Here is a 17906-nt window from a genome sequence, read left to right on the forward strand (position 1 = left end):
TCGTTGTTGAAATATATTCCTGAGAGGGAAAAAATTCTCGAAAAAATCGTCAACATCAGAACCTATATCTCGACAAAAAGATAAAAACTGGAACGTCTTTCAAAATTAAAAAAAGATCAATTTTGTAAAAGAGTATATTTAACAGTAGATTACTTCATTATTTTAACATGATATTTGAGAACAGTTGCCGCTAATTTGTGCAGATTTTTGTAGAGCAATCGCATTTTTTCTTTTTTTAATCCCGCGTTCCAAAGCTCAACGAAAAACTTTCCATCGGTCTGCTGCAACGGCGTTCTGAAAGTGATAAAAAAAAGACATTTCCCCGCAATTTGACTGTTGGTATGACTGTTGTCACTAATGGCGCGCGCGTTTGTAGTCGAGTAAAGTCCCTAGACTAGGGACTCTAGAGGCGAGTAATTTCAAGCTTCGACCGCTTCGGCTTTCGTGCGCTAGTCAAGATGTTCCCTTCGCACGGGCCGTGCGTAGCAAAATGGCCGCCCGACTCGAGTGAGTGAGTGACGTTTCTCGCAAGGTGTTTGCGTTCGCGATCGCGCCGCGCAGTTCTTGCGCATGAATATTCGCGTGTGTAAACGTGTACACGGCCGTCGCAGCGCGTCACGATCCATCTGCCTCGCCCGCGCGGAAGGTGGCCTGAACGCGCGGCCGCAGCTGAGTGCGGTCGCGGTCCGCCCGCACGACTCGCCTCGCCGCAAACGCATTTAGGTGCGTATTAATCGTATTCGAGCGCACGTACGTTCGCGCGGCGTACGGGACGTCGACGCGCGGCGCCGGGACGCGCGTCGTGGATCCGCACCGGCGACTCGCGATTCCCGCACGCTCAGAGGCTCGCATGCGTGCGTACGTACGTGCGTACGTACGCGCGCGCGCGCGCGCGCGCTGCAAGAACGAGAGTTTGGTTATATTCCGGACGTGATTTTTTTTTTCTTGTCGCTTTCAGTGGGCGGCATTTAAATGACAGAGCTGGACCTGACGCATACCACCGACTAACTTCGAACACGCGTCTGTTTTCTCAATCAGAACCTGACTGTTTCGTCAATCGATATAGAGTTCTGGATTGCCATGAAAATTGAAGAAAAATATGCGAATGCGTTTTTTTAATTTGAAGGTTTTCTTCTTTATTGTGTCATTTAGTTTGCCCTTCAATTGTTTTAATCGAGAATATTTTTTTATTTAGTAGTTTCGACTGAAGTAATTATGTTTAGATTGGAAGTACTTAATATATGTGTAGCATTGTTAACGACAAAGACCAACAGGAAATTTTATGAATTCTCAGTGGAGATCTTAACAATGTGCTGAGCTAAACATAATTTGAACTATCTACTTTACAGCTCGTAGAACCTCATTTTCAACTCACTTTTATCATCAAATGCATATATATATTTCTACAAGTTTGTATAATGTAGTATACATATATAATGTGAACTATATAAATTTAAAAACTTTTTTTTTATTCATAAAGTTAGTTGAATATATAGTGTATATATATATAATATGAACAGTACATTTAAAAACACATTTATTGATAAAAGTGAGATGAGAATATGAGCATTAGTTTTTTCATTATTTGTACAAATATGCATATAAAGAAATTTAATAATTTTTCATATTTTATTTATATTAAAAAAGTTGTAAGAGTAAAAGTATCTATCATTTATTAATACAAAATAAGAAGTTTTTGTTCAATTTTATCTAGTCGTTCTCTTATTACATTCAGGATAATTACTAAGAGTTTAATTATCATAAGAGGTTGTAAATGGAGTGCTAGAGTATAATATTTAAGATTCCAAGTTATTTTGCATCAATATCTTCTAGGTATTAGTTAACATAAAGTCTATTATTATATTTTCAACAAAACCTTGTAAAATTAGAAGTAAAGAAATGAAAAAGACAAAGGGTTAAATTGTATTTAACTTAATGAATAATATTTATAGAAAGGATTGCTACAACTATAAAAGTGGGAGATAATCTTGCTAATTTATGCACACATCGAGTGCTAAAGCTTTTGTTACAATTGCACATTATACTTTTGACCAAGACACTTGATGTTCCTCTGACATTACGTTGACCTGATTCGATTCGTGTCGAGAGGATCATATGAGACGACCGAGTGATTAATGCGCCTGGGCCAAGCAAACTGGCCCCCGTCGCTCAGGCTCATGTGAACTCGGGCAATTAGCAATTGGCTAATTATACGGTTAACGGGCGATGAATAACGCAGTCGCGCGAGCGCGCGGCGCTTAATTGCGCGCCACAAATGGAAAGGCTCTTCCTTCCCAGTCGCGCATTTTTTTCCACGTTCCTCTTCCGCCAAATCACGGCTGAACACGAACGGTTTTGCCTCGTTTCTTATCTAATTAAATCCGGCTTGAGAGAAGGGCAAATCGCGAAAATCGATGTCTTTAAAAATATCTGTAAAAAAATTTAATTTGCTCGTTACATAAAGGAGCATTCTATTAAAAAGCTGATTGTTTCGTATTTTTATCTTGCGCAGCCACTCTCGTATGCTCTAAAATACTTATACTTTTTCGAAAATGTTCAGTGGAGTTGATATTTATCATTTGTTATTCCAATTAAGTACTGTTCAACCATTTACGAATATTGTTGAAGACAGCATAATGTTTAGAACATTTAAAATAATTTCTAGATATTAAGATAAAGAATCCTAAGTTTTTAACTAACTGTGCTTTTTGTTTTTCTTTTTTTTTCAGAGGAGCAATATTTCTGGAAAATGGATACTCGATGCAAAGCATAGGTATGCTTTCAAGACATTTCGCCTTAAATTAATCCTTTTATTCCACCGTAAATTGATTTCCGTCTTTGAGCGAGACAATGCGAAAAGATTAACTCGTAATTATAAACGATGGAAGGCAGAAATTTCGCGTTCCATTTCCGGTATTAGCAGCGACATTCTATTTAGCGCTACTCTGCACCGACTAAGCGAGAGATTTGAGAAATGAGAGACAAACGCTGCTTTTTGTATTGATTCAATTCTTCCTTTATACGAGAGGAGTCAAGTACCGGGTGTTTGATCCCGCTATTCGCATTTCTACGATACGATCTACGCAAACACTCAACGTCGCTCCAGATAGCTCCGCTTGCGTCGTTAAGGGCGGAGTTATGAATGAAACATGAAAGTAGAATTTAAGAAATATTAAGGTAACATATAAAAGAAAATAGAGGATTGCGAGACCGACGATTTACGATCGGGACGTTACTTCCTTTTTTTTTTGGTTTTTTTTTCCTCCAGAAAAATATAAATCTTGAACATGTGACATAATTTTCCACCCGTTTGACTTTTATGTATTATTTATTTTCAGATCTATGATGGATAACGTAACGTTTATTTCATTATTACATAAGACAAATAATTGATTGAAAATAAATGTGACGTTAGAGACAATAAAATATGACCTTGCGGCTAGGACAAGCCGGATGATTCAGTTCTTGCTTCCTCGGTCACTGTTTCTTAATTATAAGATTAGATAGTGCTAGCCGTTTCGTTAAAGAGCAATTTACTTAAATTGCTTCAGGAATTCGCGGCCGATGATGTATTTTTCGTACTGCAATGATGGAGACCGGACTAATAAAATGAAAACGGGTCTCCGCGATTTCGTTCGTGCATCAGCGAGCTAATCTGGATTGTCAACGCGATCAGACATGCGAGGTGTCCCCCCCGCGACTCTCGCGATTCGTCTCGCGTTGCTCGTCGCAAAAGTTTCTACCGCGCGCGTCGCGTGTTCGGAAGTTCTCGCGAGCCAGGAAGAAAGCGTTCCGCGCGAGAGGAAGAGAGGTTTGTCCCCCGGAGAGTTATGTGCGGGGCAACGTCAGATGGAAAACGGTGGTGGGTCACGGTACAGTAACGTGTACTGTTAAAGAGCGCGCAACAACGAGCGCGTTCGCCGGGCGCGAATCTGTTGCACGCACCCGCTTACCTCTGCGTCGCCAGCTTCCCCCCTCGGTGTCTTTCGCATTTGCGCCCTTTTACGCTCTCTTGCGAGATATTAATAGGATCGTGGTGCGTGCCGCCCAGGCATGCGAGCGGGCACGAGCTTCGCATAAAACGCCTTTCGCAAAGTTAGCGATCGTGAATTTGTTTCGTAGACGATCTTGTGGGTCCTTATGCGGAGTCATGCGGAGCATTCTCGATCAGTATGTAATGTGTTTGACAAATACGAAATGTTCTGGATATAGCATCTGTTTGAGACCTTCAGGTGTTGGGCTCTCGTGACATTGACTAAAAAAAAAAGATCATCTATATTAAGCTTAAAAGTCTATCGCATATATGCTTTAATTTTTTATACAACTTTTTATATAACTTTTTTTAGACTATTTCTTACGAGAAATCTAAGGAAAAATCTCTCTGAGAAAATATATTTTATTATAAAAATTCTTTAAAAAAGAATTATTAGTGTAGGATATTTTGCGCAGTGTTATTCACACACAAAATTTTTTGTCCTGTCTATTAGAAGTCATGAGAATTGCGGTTATTTCTGTTCCTTGAAAGCTCGTGTTCACACGGATCACAATTGCATCATGAATACGGGGAAACGTCTTTTTTTTTGTCGATAAATGAGACTTTCCACATACACACAATGAAATGTCGCTTCTGGTGAAACGTGCGTGATGTGCGTGGACTGTGGTCTGCGGCTCGCACAAAGACGTTTCAATAATGAATCACGACTCATAGTTCGAAAAACACTAATGTAAACAGAAATTTCCGAGTCAGCCTTGAAATACGTATGAACCATATAATTATCGTGACTGCGTAATCTATTGAAATTAACATAGGCTGTATCTGTGTTACTATCTCCCTCCAGAGCAGTCCGAGATATTTTATATGTATGCACGTTAAATATTGTCGTCATGAGGCTTTTTAAAGTTTTTCTTCTCCTTAGTCTTCATCGCGGCTAGCCGAGTGTGCGAGGATATTTCTTTTCCAGTATATTTGTCTTGCTTTGCGTTTCTCTGATAAACGTAAAATAGATAGAACTTTAGTCACTTCATTGTGCAAGAAGCGAGACAATACATCGTCACCCTGGAAAAAAATAAAATAAAACTCAAAATAATAAATCATTTTATAGTGCACTACTCAAGTATCGATACAAGCTTTTGTATAAATACATTAATATGAAGTGTATGAAAGTAGAATTTTTACTTATATTATAAATAAAAAATTTAGAGTATTTTTTTTTATTGTAATGATTTTTAAAACAGCTTTTCTCTATCAATCGCGAATAATTTTTGTTCTTAATGACCATGTATCTTATAAAATTTTCACGTACATAATAGAGTTTCAGAAGATGCGCATTTTTTTCTGAATCATAGATATTGGAGGCATAAATAGTCTCATACACGCGCGCGCGCATACATAAACGGTTGCAAATATATAGCACGTAACTCTCTTAAGTATCTCACTGCACGCGATAGAATAGTTTTGTACAGTGCTTTTTTTTAACATATGTTACACACCGGTAGGAATTAACGTCGCGTGCAGCCGATAATAAATTTCATTAGCCTGAAATCTATGCGGCCGTGCAGTCGAGTTACCTGACAAGCGCGATGGAACGTGTATTACATGTACGCACCTCGCATCCAGATTCGATATTGATATTCAAGGCGTTTCGCGCCTGTCGGGCGCGATACTGCCTTGTTTTTCTTTTTTGACTATACGAAACTCCATTTTAACATAGAGAGGAGAGAAGGTGGTTCCATTATATATCTGACTCATAAAACCGGACGTTTAACTTTATTATCTTACACTTATCGTGATTTTTATATTACAGTTGCAAAAGGCGACATAGACACGAATCATGTGATTTATCGCAAGTTGTTATATATTTTAGACTAAATCACCTCATCTGACATTTTCTCTTCTGTCCGTTGTGTATTCTCTACGACTCTAATCGTTTATCTGTCTCTCGAAATACAGGGGAGACACATGACAGAAATGCGACTATTTGTGCTTACGTAACGGAGCGATTCGCGTATTATGTTTCGCTGCAACTATACCTTTTCGCGTGACATAACTCGCTCGTTTCCCTCTGTCTCTCTTCTGCTTTGTAGACGCCCAAGGATAGACTCAGTTGAATTATTCAATATTCGCTGGTGCGATGGATTTGTTTCTCCTGTTACCGCGTTTGATCATAATACGGATAGTGTCAGGAAATCGTCGGGAATCCGTAGCCGACGAGCATTTCCTTTAAAAGCTATTTTCCTACATTGCGTGGCGCTTCCCACGTATGTTTCATTCATCCCAACCGGCAGGAATATTTCCGCACGTCTTTCGACAGATTGATTTTATCTGATGCTCCTGTTCCTGAAATACAACAAAACGTACTCGAATACTTTAGGAAATGTCAAAGTGAATGATTTATGATTTCTCGTGGATCTTCTATTGGAAATGCATTTATTTCGCGTGGACATTGTATGTCGCTTATTGTTAGTCAGGTTCGGGATAATCATAGGCCTACTTCTACCACGCTCATTCGCGTTACAATCGTCGCGAAAAAATACACGGCTGGTGTGTGACTCATCTATCATACACGTTCCATGTACGGTCGTGCAGCGCATCGTAATACGGCGGATGAGCATCGCGATAGCGTACGCGTCTTGAAACAATAGGCACTTAGATTAACTACTGTATATTAAAATCCAACACACGGTTTACCGGATACGCATGCTGATTGAATATGCATTGGGCTCAATTCGCCTAACGAGTTTTATTAATTATCGTTTCCGTGCGTTACGTCGTGCGAGATAATTGAGTCGTCTCCACTGTCAAACATTGTCAATTGCTTTTTGTACCTCGTTTGTATTTTTATGACGACTCTCTCTCTCTGTTGTTCCGTCGAAAGAACCGGCTTTTCTTGCAAATAGTACTTCACTTGTGGCTTCTCGAGGAGACGATCTATCAAACACGTGACTGTTTAACAATCTAACTCGATGTTCGATGCAGGAAAAAGTTGGAGGATGGTTGCTTATTGATCCTAAAAAATATAGTTTAGAAAAAATGTAAAACATAAATGCTTGTCTATAAAGATTATACGCATTTGAACAATATTAATGTATACATTAGTCGTTCAAAAATAGTAGAAATTTTTATTTTTAAAGAGTTAAAACTATATTTTGATACCGTAAAATTCTAGTGTGTTCTTGCTTGATCTCTTGCGTTACTTTTACACGAATCATGAATGTACTTATGGATAGAACATCACTAAAGCGTCTTATTTAATGAGGCAGTCTGATAAATGACGCTTGAGATTCATGAATGCGCTTCATTCATCTTCGCAGGTTGATAGAGCCTACTGTGTGGAAGCTGCCATGCCAACGTATCACAATGCGGGTGGTGGATACCCGAATGTGTCAGCGCCAGCGCGGCAAGCGAAGCTCGACGGCAATCAAAATCATCACACTATTCCTTCAAACGTAACGTCTCATCCCCTCATACAAAACAACATTCAGCAGCAGCAGCATCAGCAACAGCAGCATAGCGTTTCTTCTAATCTGACTGCGGGTAGCATTCCGTCCCATCCAGTGTCGCCGACGATGACCACGCATTCGAGTGTCACCACCTCAAACATCACGACGCACATGAACACCACGTCTTCGCCGGTGATTCTGACCTCGAATGCCATTAATCCGGGCGCCAACACTACTGCGTTACCGGCTAATCCACGACACGAAGTGAAACTGAATGCGATGCCGTATGTATCATTATTGGCTTAGTTTAATCCTTTAGTTACGGGTGAGCTGAGCGTGGAGCTGTACCGTTATAAGCACAGCTTAGCCGGGAAATGCAATCAAACGTAAAAAGAGAAAAGGAAGGAGACTTTTTATTTATATTTCGTTTTTATATTACAACATAATAACGACTATAGCTCTTCGTTCTAAACGATTGTTTTCGATTTCGAGGGAAGCTCTTATAGTAAAAGGTTAATATTTGAAAATACAACATGTGAGAATTGTTATTTAAAACGAGATACACTGATACATTGATATGCAAAAATTTGATGCTGTAAAAGCGCAGTTAAACTATGAAAAAATCTATAAACTTTTATTCAAAATTTATATGTGCAGATGGTTTCATGGAAAGATATCGAGGGAAACGGCAGAAAGATTGTTGCGACCACGAGAGGACGGTTTGTTTCTAGTTCGCGAGTCGACAAATTTCCCTGGGGATTACACGCTCTGTGTATGCTACCAAGGGCGTGTACAGCACTACAGGGTGAAATATAAAAATAACCAATTAACGATCGACGACGAGGAATTTTTCGAAAATCTGGCTCTGTTGGTTGAGCATTACGAACAGGACGCGGATGGTTTATGCACGCAGCTAACAAAATCTTTGCCGAAACAAGGCAAGCAAGATTTCTGCGTAGACCCAAAGGCGTTCGTAGAGGCTGGATGGGTAATTCAGACTCACGAGTTAGAGTTAAGAGAGTGTATCGGAAAGGGAGAATTCGGAGATGTGCTGCTAGGCGTTTATCGAGGGGAAAGGGTTGCGGTAAAAATGCTGAAAGATAACAGCGAAGCGGCACAGAGGTTTCTGGCTGAGGCAAGCTTAATGACCTCGTTGATTCATGACAATCTGGTTAAATTACTCGGTCTCGTTTTTAATAATCAACACATGTACCTGGTTACGGAGTATATGAGCAAGGGATCCCTGGTGGATTATTTGCGGTCGAGAGGAAGATTACACGTTTCGAAAAAGGATCAGATTAACTTTGCATAGTACGTAATCAAAAACAAAATTTGTTTACCGATTGTAAAATACCTGTTGTATTATTGATTGCACATTTGTGCGATTGTATATTGCAGCGATACGTGTGCCGGTATGGCGTATCTGGAATCCAGGCATGTTGTGCATCGAGACTTAGCGGCGAGAAATGTTCTCGTAGCCGAGGATAATTCTGCCAAAGTATCCGATTTCGGCCTGGCGCGGGACGAAAACTTTTCTCTCGACGGTGGAAAACTGCCGATCAAGTGGACTGCACCAGAGGCTCTAAAACAAAACGTAAGTATATTATAACTTGAGAATTACAGGCGAATAAAAAACATACTTCTTATACTTATGTATCATATTACTGTTTCCAGAAGTTTTCAAACAAGTCTGATATGTGGAGTTTCGGAATTCTTCTCTGGGAAATTTATTCCTTTGGTCGTGTGCCGTATCCGCGAATTGTAAGTGATATTGTACACTAAACTTTTATACGAGACACACGATATATTTTTTTTACGTTATTCCTAATTACAGCCTTTAGCCGATGTTGTAAAATGCGTAGAAAAAGGATATAAGATGGAACCACCGGATGGATGTCCTACAGAAGTTTACGATATTATGAAACAGGTAAATTAAATTTTTTTATCTGTTATATTATGTTACATTACATTTTTTTCAAGTATGCTATTCTTTAATAGGCATGGGATTTACAACCAGAAAAGAGACCGAGTTTTCATGATATAAAAGTGACACTCGGCCAGTTGAGAGCTGAGTACACCAAAGGCGTGAATTAAGAAAGAATGAATTGAATACAACTTAAATAAACTTAGCGAGAACTGAAAAAACGGGGACTGGGTCGTCCGAATAATTTTTCGTTTTCAGAACGAAAATAGTGATTTTAAATGTTTCTGTTAGAAGGGAAAGAATGACAGGACTTCGATTGTACATTGTATACAAAACATAGTATTTGCTTTACTTATATTTATTGTTACTTTAGTTCTTGAAATGTGTGGGGAGAATTTTAATTTTTATATAGTAATATTTTTTGCACACACAAGCATTACCTATGGTCAATCGTGCCTTTGTCCAAGTTGACGTTCTCGACCAGAAAATTCAACTTGTACATAATGAAATCCGAATATATTCGGGATAAAATCAACAGAATTAAAAGATGCGTAATCTGCCTACTACTTAATTTTCGATAGTCACGTTTGAAGTACTGTGACGAAAGCAGCTTCGTGATTATCATAATTTTTCAGGTAATTCAAGATCTTTTTATATTATAGCACAAAAAAGTGGCGTATTATATACACTATATTAAATTTAGATGAATTATAACTCATGCTACGTTATATATTATTCACAATCTCGTCCATTTAGTTGTAATCGGTTAACATTTCGTTTTTTGTTAAAATTTTGTAAAAAAATTACTTTTGCAATTTATATTGTTATGAATATAAAAGATTTGCCTAAGCAATTATAGTTATATGTTGCAAGTAATTAAACTTAAATGTTTAGTTGCTTAAGTTCTTTGATCAAAGATTTGTCATAAGAAGTATTAATTTTTAACTAAATTATATTACAATTACGATATACACCATTATTTAAGTTTTCTCATAAAATATTTGACTGCATTAGTGGTGTAAATGTATCTCTGTAAATATTTTTGTATATAATTTATCCATCGAAAAAGGATAATATTTCAAGAGTAATTGATATTGGTTGAGAGAAGATTGATATTCAACAAAAAAGTTTATATTTTCTTTATTTTTTTTTTACTTTTAAACCTAACACACATTACGAATGAGTATCTATATATAATTGCACCACGTTAAAAAATAATTATATTCCTAATTTTATGGCAGTATCATTTTATAGCATTATTTTATATCATTTATTTTTCGTAAAATAAATTCTGCCAATATTAAAACGGACTAATTATAACTATTTGACGGCCGTATTTCGCTAAATAGTAGCTACATTTCGCTAAACATGAGCTACAGACAAGATCAAATATTTATTCTTTAAGATCAGGCAAGTGACAAGGTCTGTAAAATTGTAGATATTAAATTTTCTTGTGCAACGTAATTTTTAAAAAATATTAAATTTTTACATTACTTATCAAGATATCTAATATATACATCTTTATAAAAATCGTGAAATAATGTGTATTAAATCGATACTGTATATTATACGATAATTTATTAAACTTTGAAAAGTGACGAGGTCACTCAGTTCCTTGATACGAAATCTTTCACGATAGAAACAGAGATTGTCTTGACTGATAAAATATTTCACAACAATAGGTTCGATCTTTCTCTTCCACAAGTCTCTTCAGTCTGCGTTTAGATATAATTCTATAAGAAATTTAGAATGTATTTATCTTAAGCATGGTCCGTTTATAACTTTGATATTACAGTATGTACTTGAGGTACACGTATTAATAATGTGTATTAATATGGCTCTAACTGATATTTTGAATTGCTTTTTTTTATTGCGGACTTTAATATTTGTATGTATTTATAATCTTCGAATGCACATGAGTTCTTCCAAATATAAATTTCATGTTACTCATGTAAAATGCCAATGTCATCTCCATTTTGTCTCTGACATTTTAAATTCAAGATAAAACATCTTGTTATTCGTTGAAGAGCATTATATTTATATAAATATATATATATATATATAAAGCAATGTCGCTTGTGACATTGTTACTTGTGTATTTTGATATGTACACGGGATTTCGTTGTTGCGATATTAATTTTCTTATAACAACCAATGTGTCCGTTTATTTTCTACTGATAATCGATCGATTAGAATGTAAGAAATCTATAATATATATATTAATAAATTAGAGAGCGATTGCAAGATCACGAAAGGGAATTAAACTGTACTTGATATGCATGTGTTCACGTTGTAACGGTATGGTGTGCTGATTCGATGCGAGTGTATGGGACATGTGACAAATACTTTTTTTCATTCTTGCAACTCTTTTATAGAGTCTGGAACGAATGATTTTGGGGAAGCATTGAAATATATTTATCGTCGTACTGTTGCTACGCCACAATTCTAAAAATTCTCATTAGACAGCTATAGCGACGACAGAATAGATCACTGGCGAAAGAATAAAAGTTATTAATAAAGGAAAGAAGTTACACTATAGTTGCGTACTTTAATTAGCCTTTAGCGAAAATAAAGAATCGTTACATACCTTTACAATTCCTAATTATTTGTTAGTATATTCTAAATATTTATCAGTTACTAGATATCAATAAATATCCGCTATGGTTTTCATATATACTCTTATTTATTTCAGTTTGCAATTCGAGATAATCGTGAACATTTATCACGAGTTCATTACTGGCTGCAGTGTTATCAAGAGCTGTATGTTCTCGCATGTTGAACAAGTTATTATTTTTAACATCATCCTGTGAATATTCGTTTAAAATTTGTTCTTCGGACTCACCATATTTCCTAATTTCTGATGTTTTACCGTTTGTTCTTACAATTTTCGATAATGTCCAGAATTTTTCGCTACTCTTCAGTTCGGGTCTTTTGTTTTTTTTGATCGTTTCTATGTTCTTGTTACATTTCGCTTGACGAGATTGAAGTACATTTTCCCCAGTATGTTTCAAAAGAGAAAAAGGATGCGGGTAATCCTGCGAATTTAAAGAATTTTTCAATCGACTACGTATCAAGAGACTCTTCTGCACTTTGTACGGTCGACCTAAATCACGCGTTAGTATCAGGTCACGATTGTGATTTGATGAACCGATCAAGTATTTTCTATCGTGTTTTTGATCTTCAATTATTGAATGTTTTATTTTGTGTAATCTATTATATCCTTCTTTTGTAGAAATCCATAATAAATTTGTATCTGAAACATCATGCTTGCTAATTCTGGGAATTTTATAATTTAAAGAATAATGCGAAGCATTGACGAGTGGATCACAATCTTGCGAGATTAGTTCGGAACGATCGCTTATCAAAACGTTTCTGCTAAGAATATCAACGTTTAAGTTTTTATGGAATATCGCGCAACGAATCGCATGTAACAATCTTCCGTTGAGTATAATTATTTTATTAATTAATGCGGTCATGCGGTTACTAATTATAGAAAATAGTTTTGAAACTAAGCTTCCTTCGCATTCCGCATCGGAATGATAAGGCACGTTATTCTTGCTAAGAGTCTCTAAGGTGCTTTCTGTGACACCGTTGCAGCGGGTTAACCGTTTTGTAGTCGTAATTCTTGCTTTCGTTATCGGATTTGGATAAGTTCCTACGTCGTCTCCATTTTTCTCAACTGAGTAAAAAATTTTGATTTAAACTCTATTTTACACTTGATATTCTGCGCAGAACCATGTCAGAATATAATTTCTAAAATTATATATTCTGACACAGACTAATGAAAAGCTATTGCAAATTATAAAATGGAAACATGAAAAATTACTTTTTCCCTTTCTAAAAAGAGAAATATAAAGAAATAAAAATATGCCAATATAAAAAAAAACCTGATGATTTACCTGTTACATGTTTATGCAGATTTTTGAATGGAGGAAATATATTTGTTCCTATCAATGCAACGGTTGTATTTTTATCTTCTTTGAATATAGTTTGACATTGATGATCGAAGCAGAGCTTTGGAAGATCTAATTTCTTTGAGAATATGTTCTCCGAGTGATTTTTTCCGATAACGTTGCGTGTGACGGCACTTCTTACAAGATTTTCTATTGAACTGCGATTACTTAATTTTTCAATATCCGGATCGGTGGTTGTATTTATTTCTCTTTCACTTGTTGCCGTTCTCTTCTTAATCCTTTGCCTTCTTTCATATTCATGGTTTTTATCGTACACGATATTTGTCATTAATGAGACAATGCTAAATCTTATTTTCTTGCTTTTGCTCATCGGTACTTGACTTGTGCTTCGTTCCATCGCATCCGCGGTCGATGGTAAAATTTCGCCGTTTTTATCTTTCGGTTCATCCTCGCATTTCTCTTTCTTCGATAATGTATCTTTGATCTTTGACGAAGTGGATACGCTGCTGTCTGATGGCTTTCCTTCCGTTTCCTGTACATTCGAAATGAGATCTTTATTTATGACTTCCGCGATAGTTGTAGCTCTTACCGCTCTTACCTCTTCTCGATCAGCTTTCGGCGGCGAGACATCTTGCAAACTTTTAATCTCAATGCCATGTTCCTTAATCGCTTCATTTCCCCTCGGAATTGTAATTTCGTCTTCCGTTTGTTTTTTAAATTGTTGTAAATTTGAACTTTCAAATTCCTGCCGACTCTTTGTCTGATCGCTGCTTCCAATCTCCATTACGTCTCGCGCTTCGCAAACATCCACCGCGTCTACCTTCTCACTAATCGCGAGCGTAATCGCGTCACTCTCAGACTCCGTTAAAGTCTTGACCGATTCGTTGTCGACGACATTGATGCACGCCTCGGTCGTCCAGCATTTTGCGCCGCATGGAATTCCGTTGGTCAGCATCTCGTTTCTCTCCCCATATTCTTCCGCGTCGATCCTCACGCATACGTTCGACGTTAGCTTCACCAAGGACGACGCGTCGCGTTCAAACCCTTGGACATCACTGATCGACGCCGTTGCGTCTATTTCAATGATTCGGAGTTTTTTTTTAGCCTCGCCGATGCTCTCCTCCGACGTTGTTCCGTCGCAACACGCACAATTCTCCGTGCTGGAACGCTGCCGATCGGGAGACGCGGCCGTGGGACGTTCTTCCTTTGCGCGGTCAGCACCGCTTCCATCTTCCGGATTTTTATGAGGATTACCGCGCTTGCTAGTTACTGAAACGGCAGCGGGTCGCGTAATAGTTTCCGGTTTAGCCGTACACGGCTTCAACAGTAGCCTCTTAGGGCTTCGCGGTTTTACGTAAGTGAAGGGGTCCGGTGAACGAGGAATGTCTGGCGGCAACATGCTGTAGAGCTTCCTGGGATCCTCGAATCTCGCTGAATAACACGGCCTGGTGAATTGTTGCACGACGCGCGACGACAATGTCGGCGCCGGCAGCATCGCGCACCGCCTGCGATCGAACTCTGTCTCCACTTGACGGATCTTATTCTGAATGTTGCTCAGCCGAGTCTCCGCGATCGCACGCTGCGAGCGGTACGGTGCAAAATTTACGTTCACTCGCTCATCGCATTCTTTCTGCCGTAGCGCCGACAGGAAGTCCCGCAGCTCAGCGTCGGATTTGAGGGCGAGGATCGTGGGATCTATGAGATCGGTCTCCACCTTGATACAAAAAGTAAAAGCACATATTAACGTTAAACCCGTTAAACACATGACCGCTCAGTGAGAAACGGTGAGAAATGATAATGAAATCGATATCAAATCGACATCAAAACGATGATTATGACGTCGAATCGATGTCGAAATCGTCATTTTGATGTCGATTCGATATCGATTCCATTATCATTTCTCACTGGGCGAGCAGGTTCAAATTTCTTCAACGACTTTACGTTAATACCTCTATACCGACTCCTTGAATCTCCATTATCTTCTGATTAACAAGTCCCTCGACCTGTGTCTTCAACAGATTCATCTTCAGCTGTACTAGTGTGAGAATCGGGATGATGTTCGGTGGTGGATTGGCCGTCATGTGTAGATTGATCAGTGTGCTCACTTGCTGCGCATTCCTCGATTCCGACAACAACTGATCTTTCGTCAGAGTACTTATCGCCTTCTGCGCCCTTGTCATCGTGTCCTCCATGGTTGTGGTCACATTCGAACCTGGCACTTTACGTAATACCAGTCGTGTGGCGGCGCACGGTATGATGCCCTGCATTGACAAAAATTGAGATGCTAGAGCTTGCAGATGTAACGAAGATGGACAGGTCCTTTTCGAGCAAACGGTATCATCGACGGTTGGCGTGCAACGATGCTCGTCCAGATCAGCGGCGTCGTAACGACAGCCGGCGCGTAAGACGTTTCTGATTTCTGCCGTGTCAACGTCTCCTTTCCGGCAACATCCGCAATTTGGCATGGCTTCACGAGTGCGAATAAACGGATCGCAGAACGGCACAGGCATGGGATAGGGATAGAATTGCGGTGGTGGAGATGGATAACAGGCAGTAGGATAAGTTAATCCACTCGGTGGATATGCTACTGGAAGCGAGGACGCTATTTGAGGTGCCAAAGGAGGCATGGATGGTTGCTGTTGCTGCTGCTGTTGTTGTTGCTGCTGCTGCTGCTGCTGCTGTTGGGATGCCGGCGATGGTTGGCCGGGTAAGATGAAGATGGGTGCGGTATTGTTAACGCACGCACGAATCTGGTCTAAAATATTCTGTGGCAGCTGGCCGCAGCCGGGATGAGTTGGCGGTAGACCTTGAAAAATTGAACGACATGGATTTGTCACTGGTTGCGATGCACCCGGTACACATTGCTGGCAAACGTGGGTGAAGGTTCCTCCTGGATGAAAGGGTAAAATCAAAATAGAGTAAGAAGCAATTATTCATATCGGCTTCTTGTTACGAGTGTATCGTCGAGTGTGTTTGATTAAAAATTAGTCGAGTGTCCATATTTCATATATCGGTCTTTAATTGTAATGTTATTTTAAACAAATAAGCAAACAGAAAATCAATAATTTAATTAATTATCGTTTCAAAATATTATTACTGATGTAATTAGAGGAAAATATCTGCCGCGAAAACTTCAGACAGATTTGTTTAATTGTTTTCAATTGTCATAAATTTTCATTAGAAAAACAGGTAATATTAATAATTTATTTTTGTTTTGAAAATATTAATTTAACTGCAAAAGGATATAATTCATCGGCTGTTCAAAGTTTTAATGGGTTCATTTAATTTTCAATTAATTTTAAATTTCAAACAAACAAATAAATTATAAACTTTTTAGCTTTATTATTAGTACACACGTAAATATTATACAACAGGCAAAAAGTGAGAACAAACTCAGGATGGGCATACTTTATTTAGCAGACACTTTAGAATATGAATTTTTTTTGTTTATTGAATAATGTACACTTCTGCAGCTTTATCCAAGTTATATTTTAAAGAGCGCACTTAGCTTATATTTATAAATTATTACGTAATTTAATGTGATTGGCGTGATCAGCTTTGTACCTTGAGAAGTTCCGGAGTACGGACCGCATGCTGCAGTTTGCATCTGCTGAGTGCTGGTTTGCCGTTGTTGACATGTTGGAAAATTATACTGACTCGTCTGCACGGGTACGTTCTGACAGGGCGTGACCTGTGACATCGAGGCCGCGTTACAAGGCAAATTAATCATCGGTACCAGAGGCTAGATCATTGATTTGCTTTAACAAATTTAGATCCCGGCTGCAGCTGTCGTGCCCGTTTGTTCTCCTTCGTGATCAATAATGCATTATTCTATTCGCAGCGCGAGTTCATCCGTAATTTAGGAAAATTACACTTGAAAATTTAGATTTTGAATTGTAAATGATGGAAATGTCAAGCACGAGATGTTCGGTGCTTGTCGTTGTCTTTGTTAAGACCTGAAGTTGTGACGATCCGTCAAAATAAAGTTACACTATCGATAGTTTTTTTTTATGGTTATTATTCAACAGAATTTGTTGACGTAATGGGGACGTAATATTTCGGAAATAAATAAACTGGGAATAATTTATCAGCTTTGCAAACATCTTTTTAATTTTGTACATTAGATACGTATGTTTGCTGTGAAAACTTTGCAATTTGCGCTTTGTCTTCCAAGTTTCAAATACGTTATGAGACGGCGAGGGAAAATTTTTCTCTCAGCATTTAAGTCCAAGACTCACGTCACTCGGTTAAAATAAATCCAATTAATTATATAGATCCGGTTAGAGTGACTTTCTTTAACGACGATAATCTCTATATAACGCAATTTAAAGTTACTTCCACTTTTCTCAAGATCGATACCTTTTCTCCGATTAAATGCCGATGAAAATGTACTTAAAGAGACGGCGACGTTTTCTAAACGGTTCGTCACGTCGCAGGATGGCGTAAACCTATTTGCGACATCATTAAAAACCGATAAGAACTGGTCCGATCGAGTAAATTGAAAAGAGGAAGTGTAACTAAATATTCCATATCATCATTTAATATTACAGCGAATTTGATTGGACTTCACTACTGCGCACATTAAAGCTGCTGTACACTAATCTAAGTATAAAAATGACATATCTCTA

General features: G+C 38.1%; 2 protein-coding genes and 1 long non-coding RNA gene across 10 annotated transcripts; 1 reads left to right on the forward strand and 2 right to left on the reverse strand.

Annotated features, from left to right (window-relative positions):
- Positions 1–450: 450 nt before the first annotated feature.
- Positions 451–11900, forward strand: LOC105200826 (tyrosine-protein kinase CSK). 5 transcript variants are annotated; one of them, XM_026130173.2, is made up of 9 exons: positions 452–723; positions 959–1126; positions 2730–2773; positions 7312–7724; positions 8098–8751; positions 8839–9034; positions 9115–9201; positions 9275–9367; positions 9439–11900. In XM_026130173.2, exons 4-9 carry the CDS (start codon positions 7342–7344, stop codon positions 9532–9534), a joined length of 1509 nt encoding a protein of 502 aa, XP_025985958.1. In that variant the 5' UTR covers positions 452–723; positions 959–1126; positions 2730–2773; positions 7312–7341; the 3' UTR covers positions 9535–11900. The 5 variants fall into 5 exon arrangements, with proteins under 5 accessions (XP_039301689.1, XP_025985958.1, XP_011166877.1 ...); XM_011168575.3 differs by lacking the exon at positions 959–1126; XM_039445755.1 differs by lacking the exons at positions 959–1126; positions 2730–2773 and having other exon boundaries at positions 451–723.
- LOC105200825 lies at positions 1656–7313 on the reverse strand. 2 transcript variants are annotated; one of them, XR_005574128.1, is made up of 4 exons: positions 6826–7313; positions 6031–6337; positions 3954–5056; positions 1656–2430 (listed from the first exon to the last, which is right to left on the reverse strand). It is a non-coding gene; the product is annotated as an uncharacterized LOC105200825 (long non-coding RNA). The 2 variants fall into 2 exon arrangements; XR_005574129.1 differs by lacking the exon at positions 1656–2430 and having other exon boundaries at positions 4133–4255; positions 4359–5056.
- LOC105200943 lies at positions 11226–17622 on the reverse strand. 3 transcript variants are annotated; one of them, XM_026130172.2, is made up of 5 exons: positions 16843–17618; positions 15228–16168; positions 13877–14992; positions 13264–13810; positions 11226–13043 (listed from the first exon to the last, which is right to left on the reverse strand). In XM_026130172.2, the coding sequence occupies exons 1-5, from the start codon at positions 17006–17008 to the stop codon at positions 11995–11997; spliced, it is 3819 nt and encodes a 1272-aa protein (XP_025985957.2). In that variant the 5' UTR covers positions 17009–17618; the 3' UTR covers positions 11226–11994. The 3 variants fall into 3 exon arrangements, with proteins under 3 accessions (XP_025985957.2, XP_039301685.1, XP_039301686.1); XM_039445751.1 differs by having other exon boundaries at positions 13264–14992; positions 16843–17622; XM_039445752.1 differs by having other exon boundaries at positions 11226–12617; positions 13264–14992; positions 16843–17620.
- Positions 17623–17906: the final 284 nt, after the last annotated feature.

Source organism: Solenopsis invicta, chromosome 2 (genome assembly GCF_016802725.1).
Source record: "Solenopsis invicta isolate M01_SB chromosome 2, UNIL_Sinv_3.0, whole genome shotgun sequence".
Lineage (NCBI taxonomy): Eukaryota > Metazoa > Arthropoda > Insecta > Hymenoptera > Formicidae > Solenopsis > Solenopsis invicta.

Excerpts from the sequence above, each read along its gene's own strand:
- LOC105200943 (XM_039445751.1), bottom strand. The coding sequence starts at position 17,008 with ATGATTAATTTGCCTTGTAACGCGGCCTCGATGTCACAGGTCACGCCC. Across the intron at positions 14,993-15,227 it reads TTCAAGGAGTCGGTATAGAG|GTGGAGACCGATCTCATAGA; the intron begins GTATTAACGTAA and ends TTTTGTATCAAG. Across the intron at positions 13,044-13,263 it reads TCTGCATAAACATGTAACAG|TTGAGAAAAATGGAGACGAC; the intron begins GTAAATCATCAG and ends TTTTTTACTCAG.
- LOC105200826 (XM_039445753.1), top strand. The coding sequence starts at position 4,141 with ATGCGGAGTCATGCGGAGCATTCTCGATCA. Across the intron at positions 8,752-8,838 it reads GATCAGATTAACTTTGCATA|CGATACGTGTGCCGGTATGG; the intron begins GTACGTAATCAA and ends TGTATATTGCAG. Across the intron at positions 9,368-9,438 it reads TTTACGATATTATGAAACAG|GCATGGGATTTACAACCAGA; the intron begins GTAAATTAAATT and ends ATTCTTTAATAG.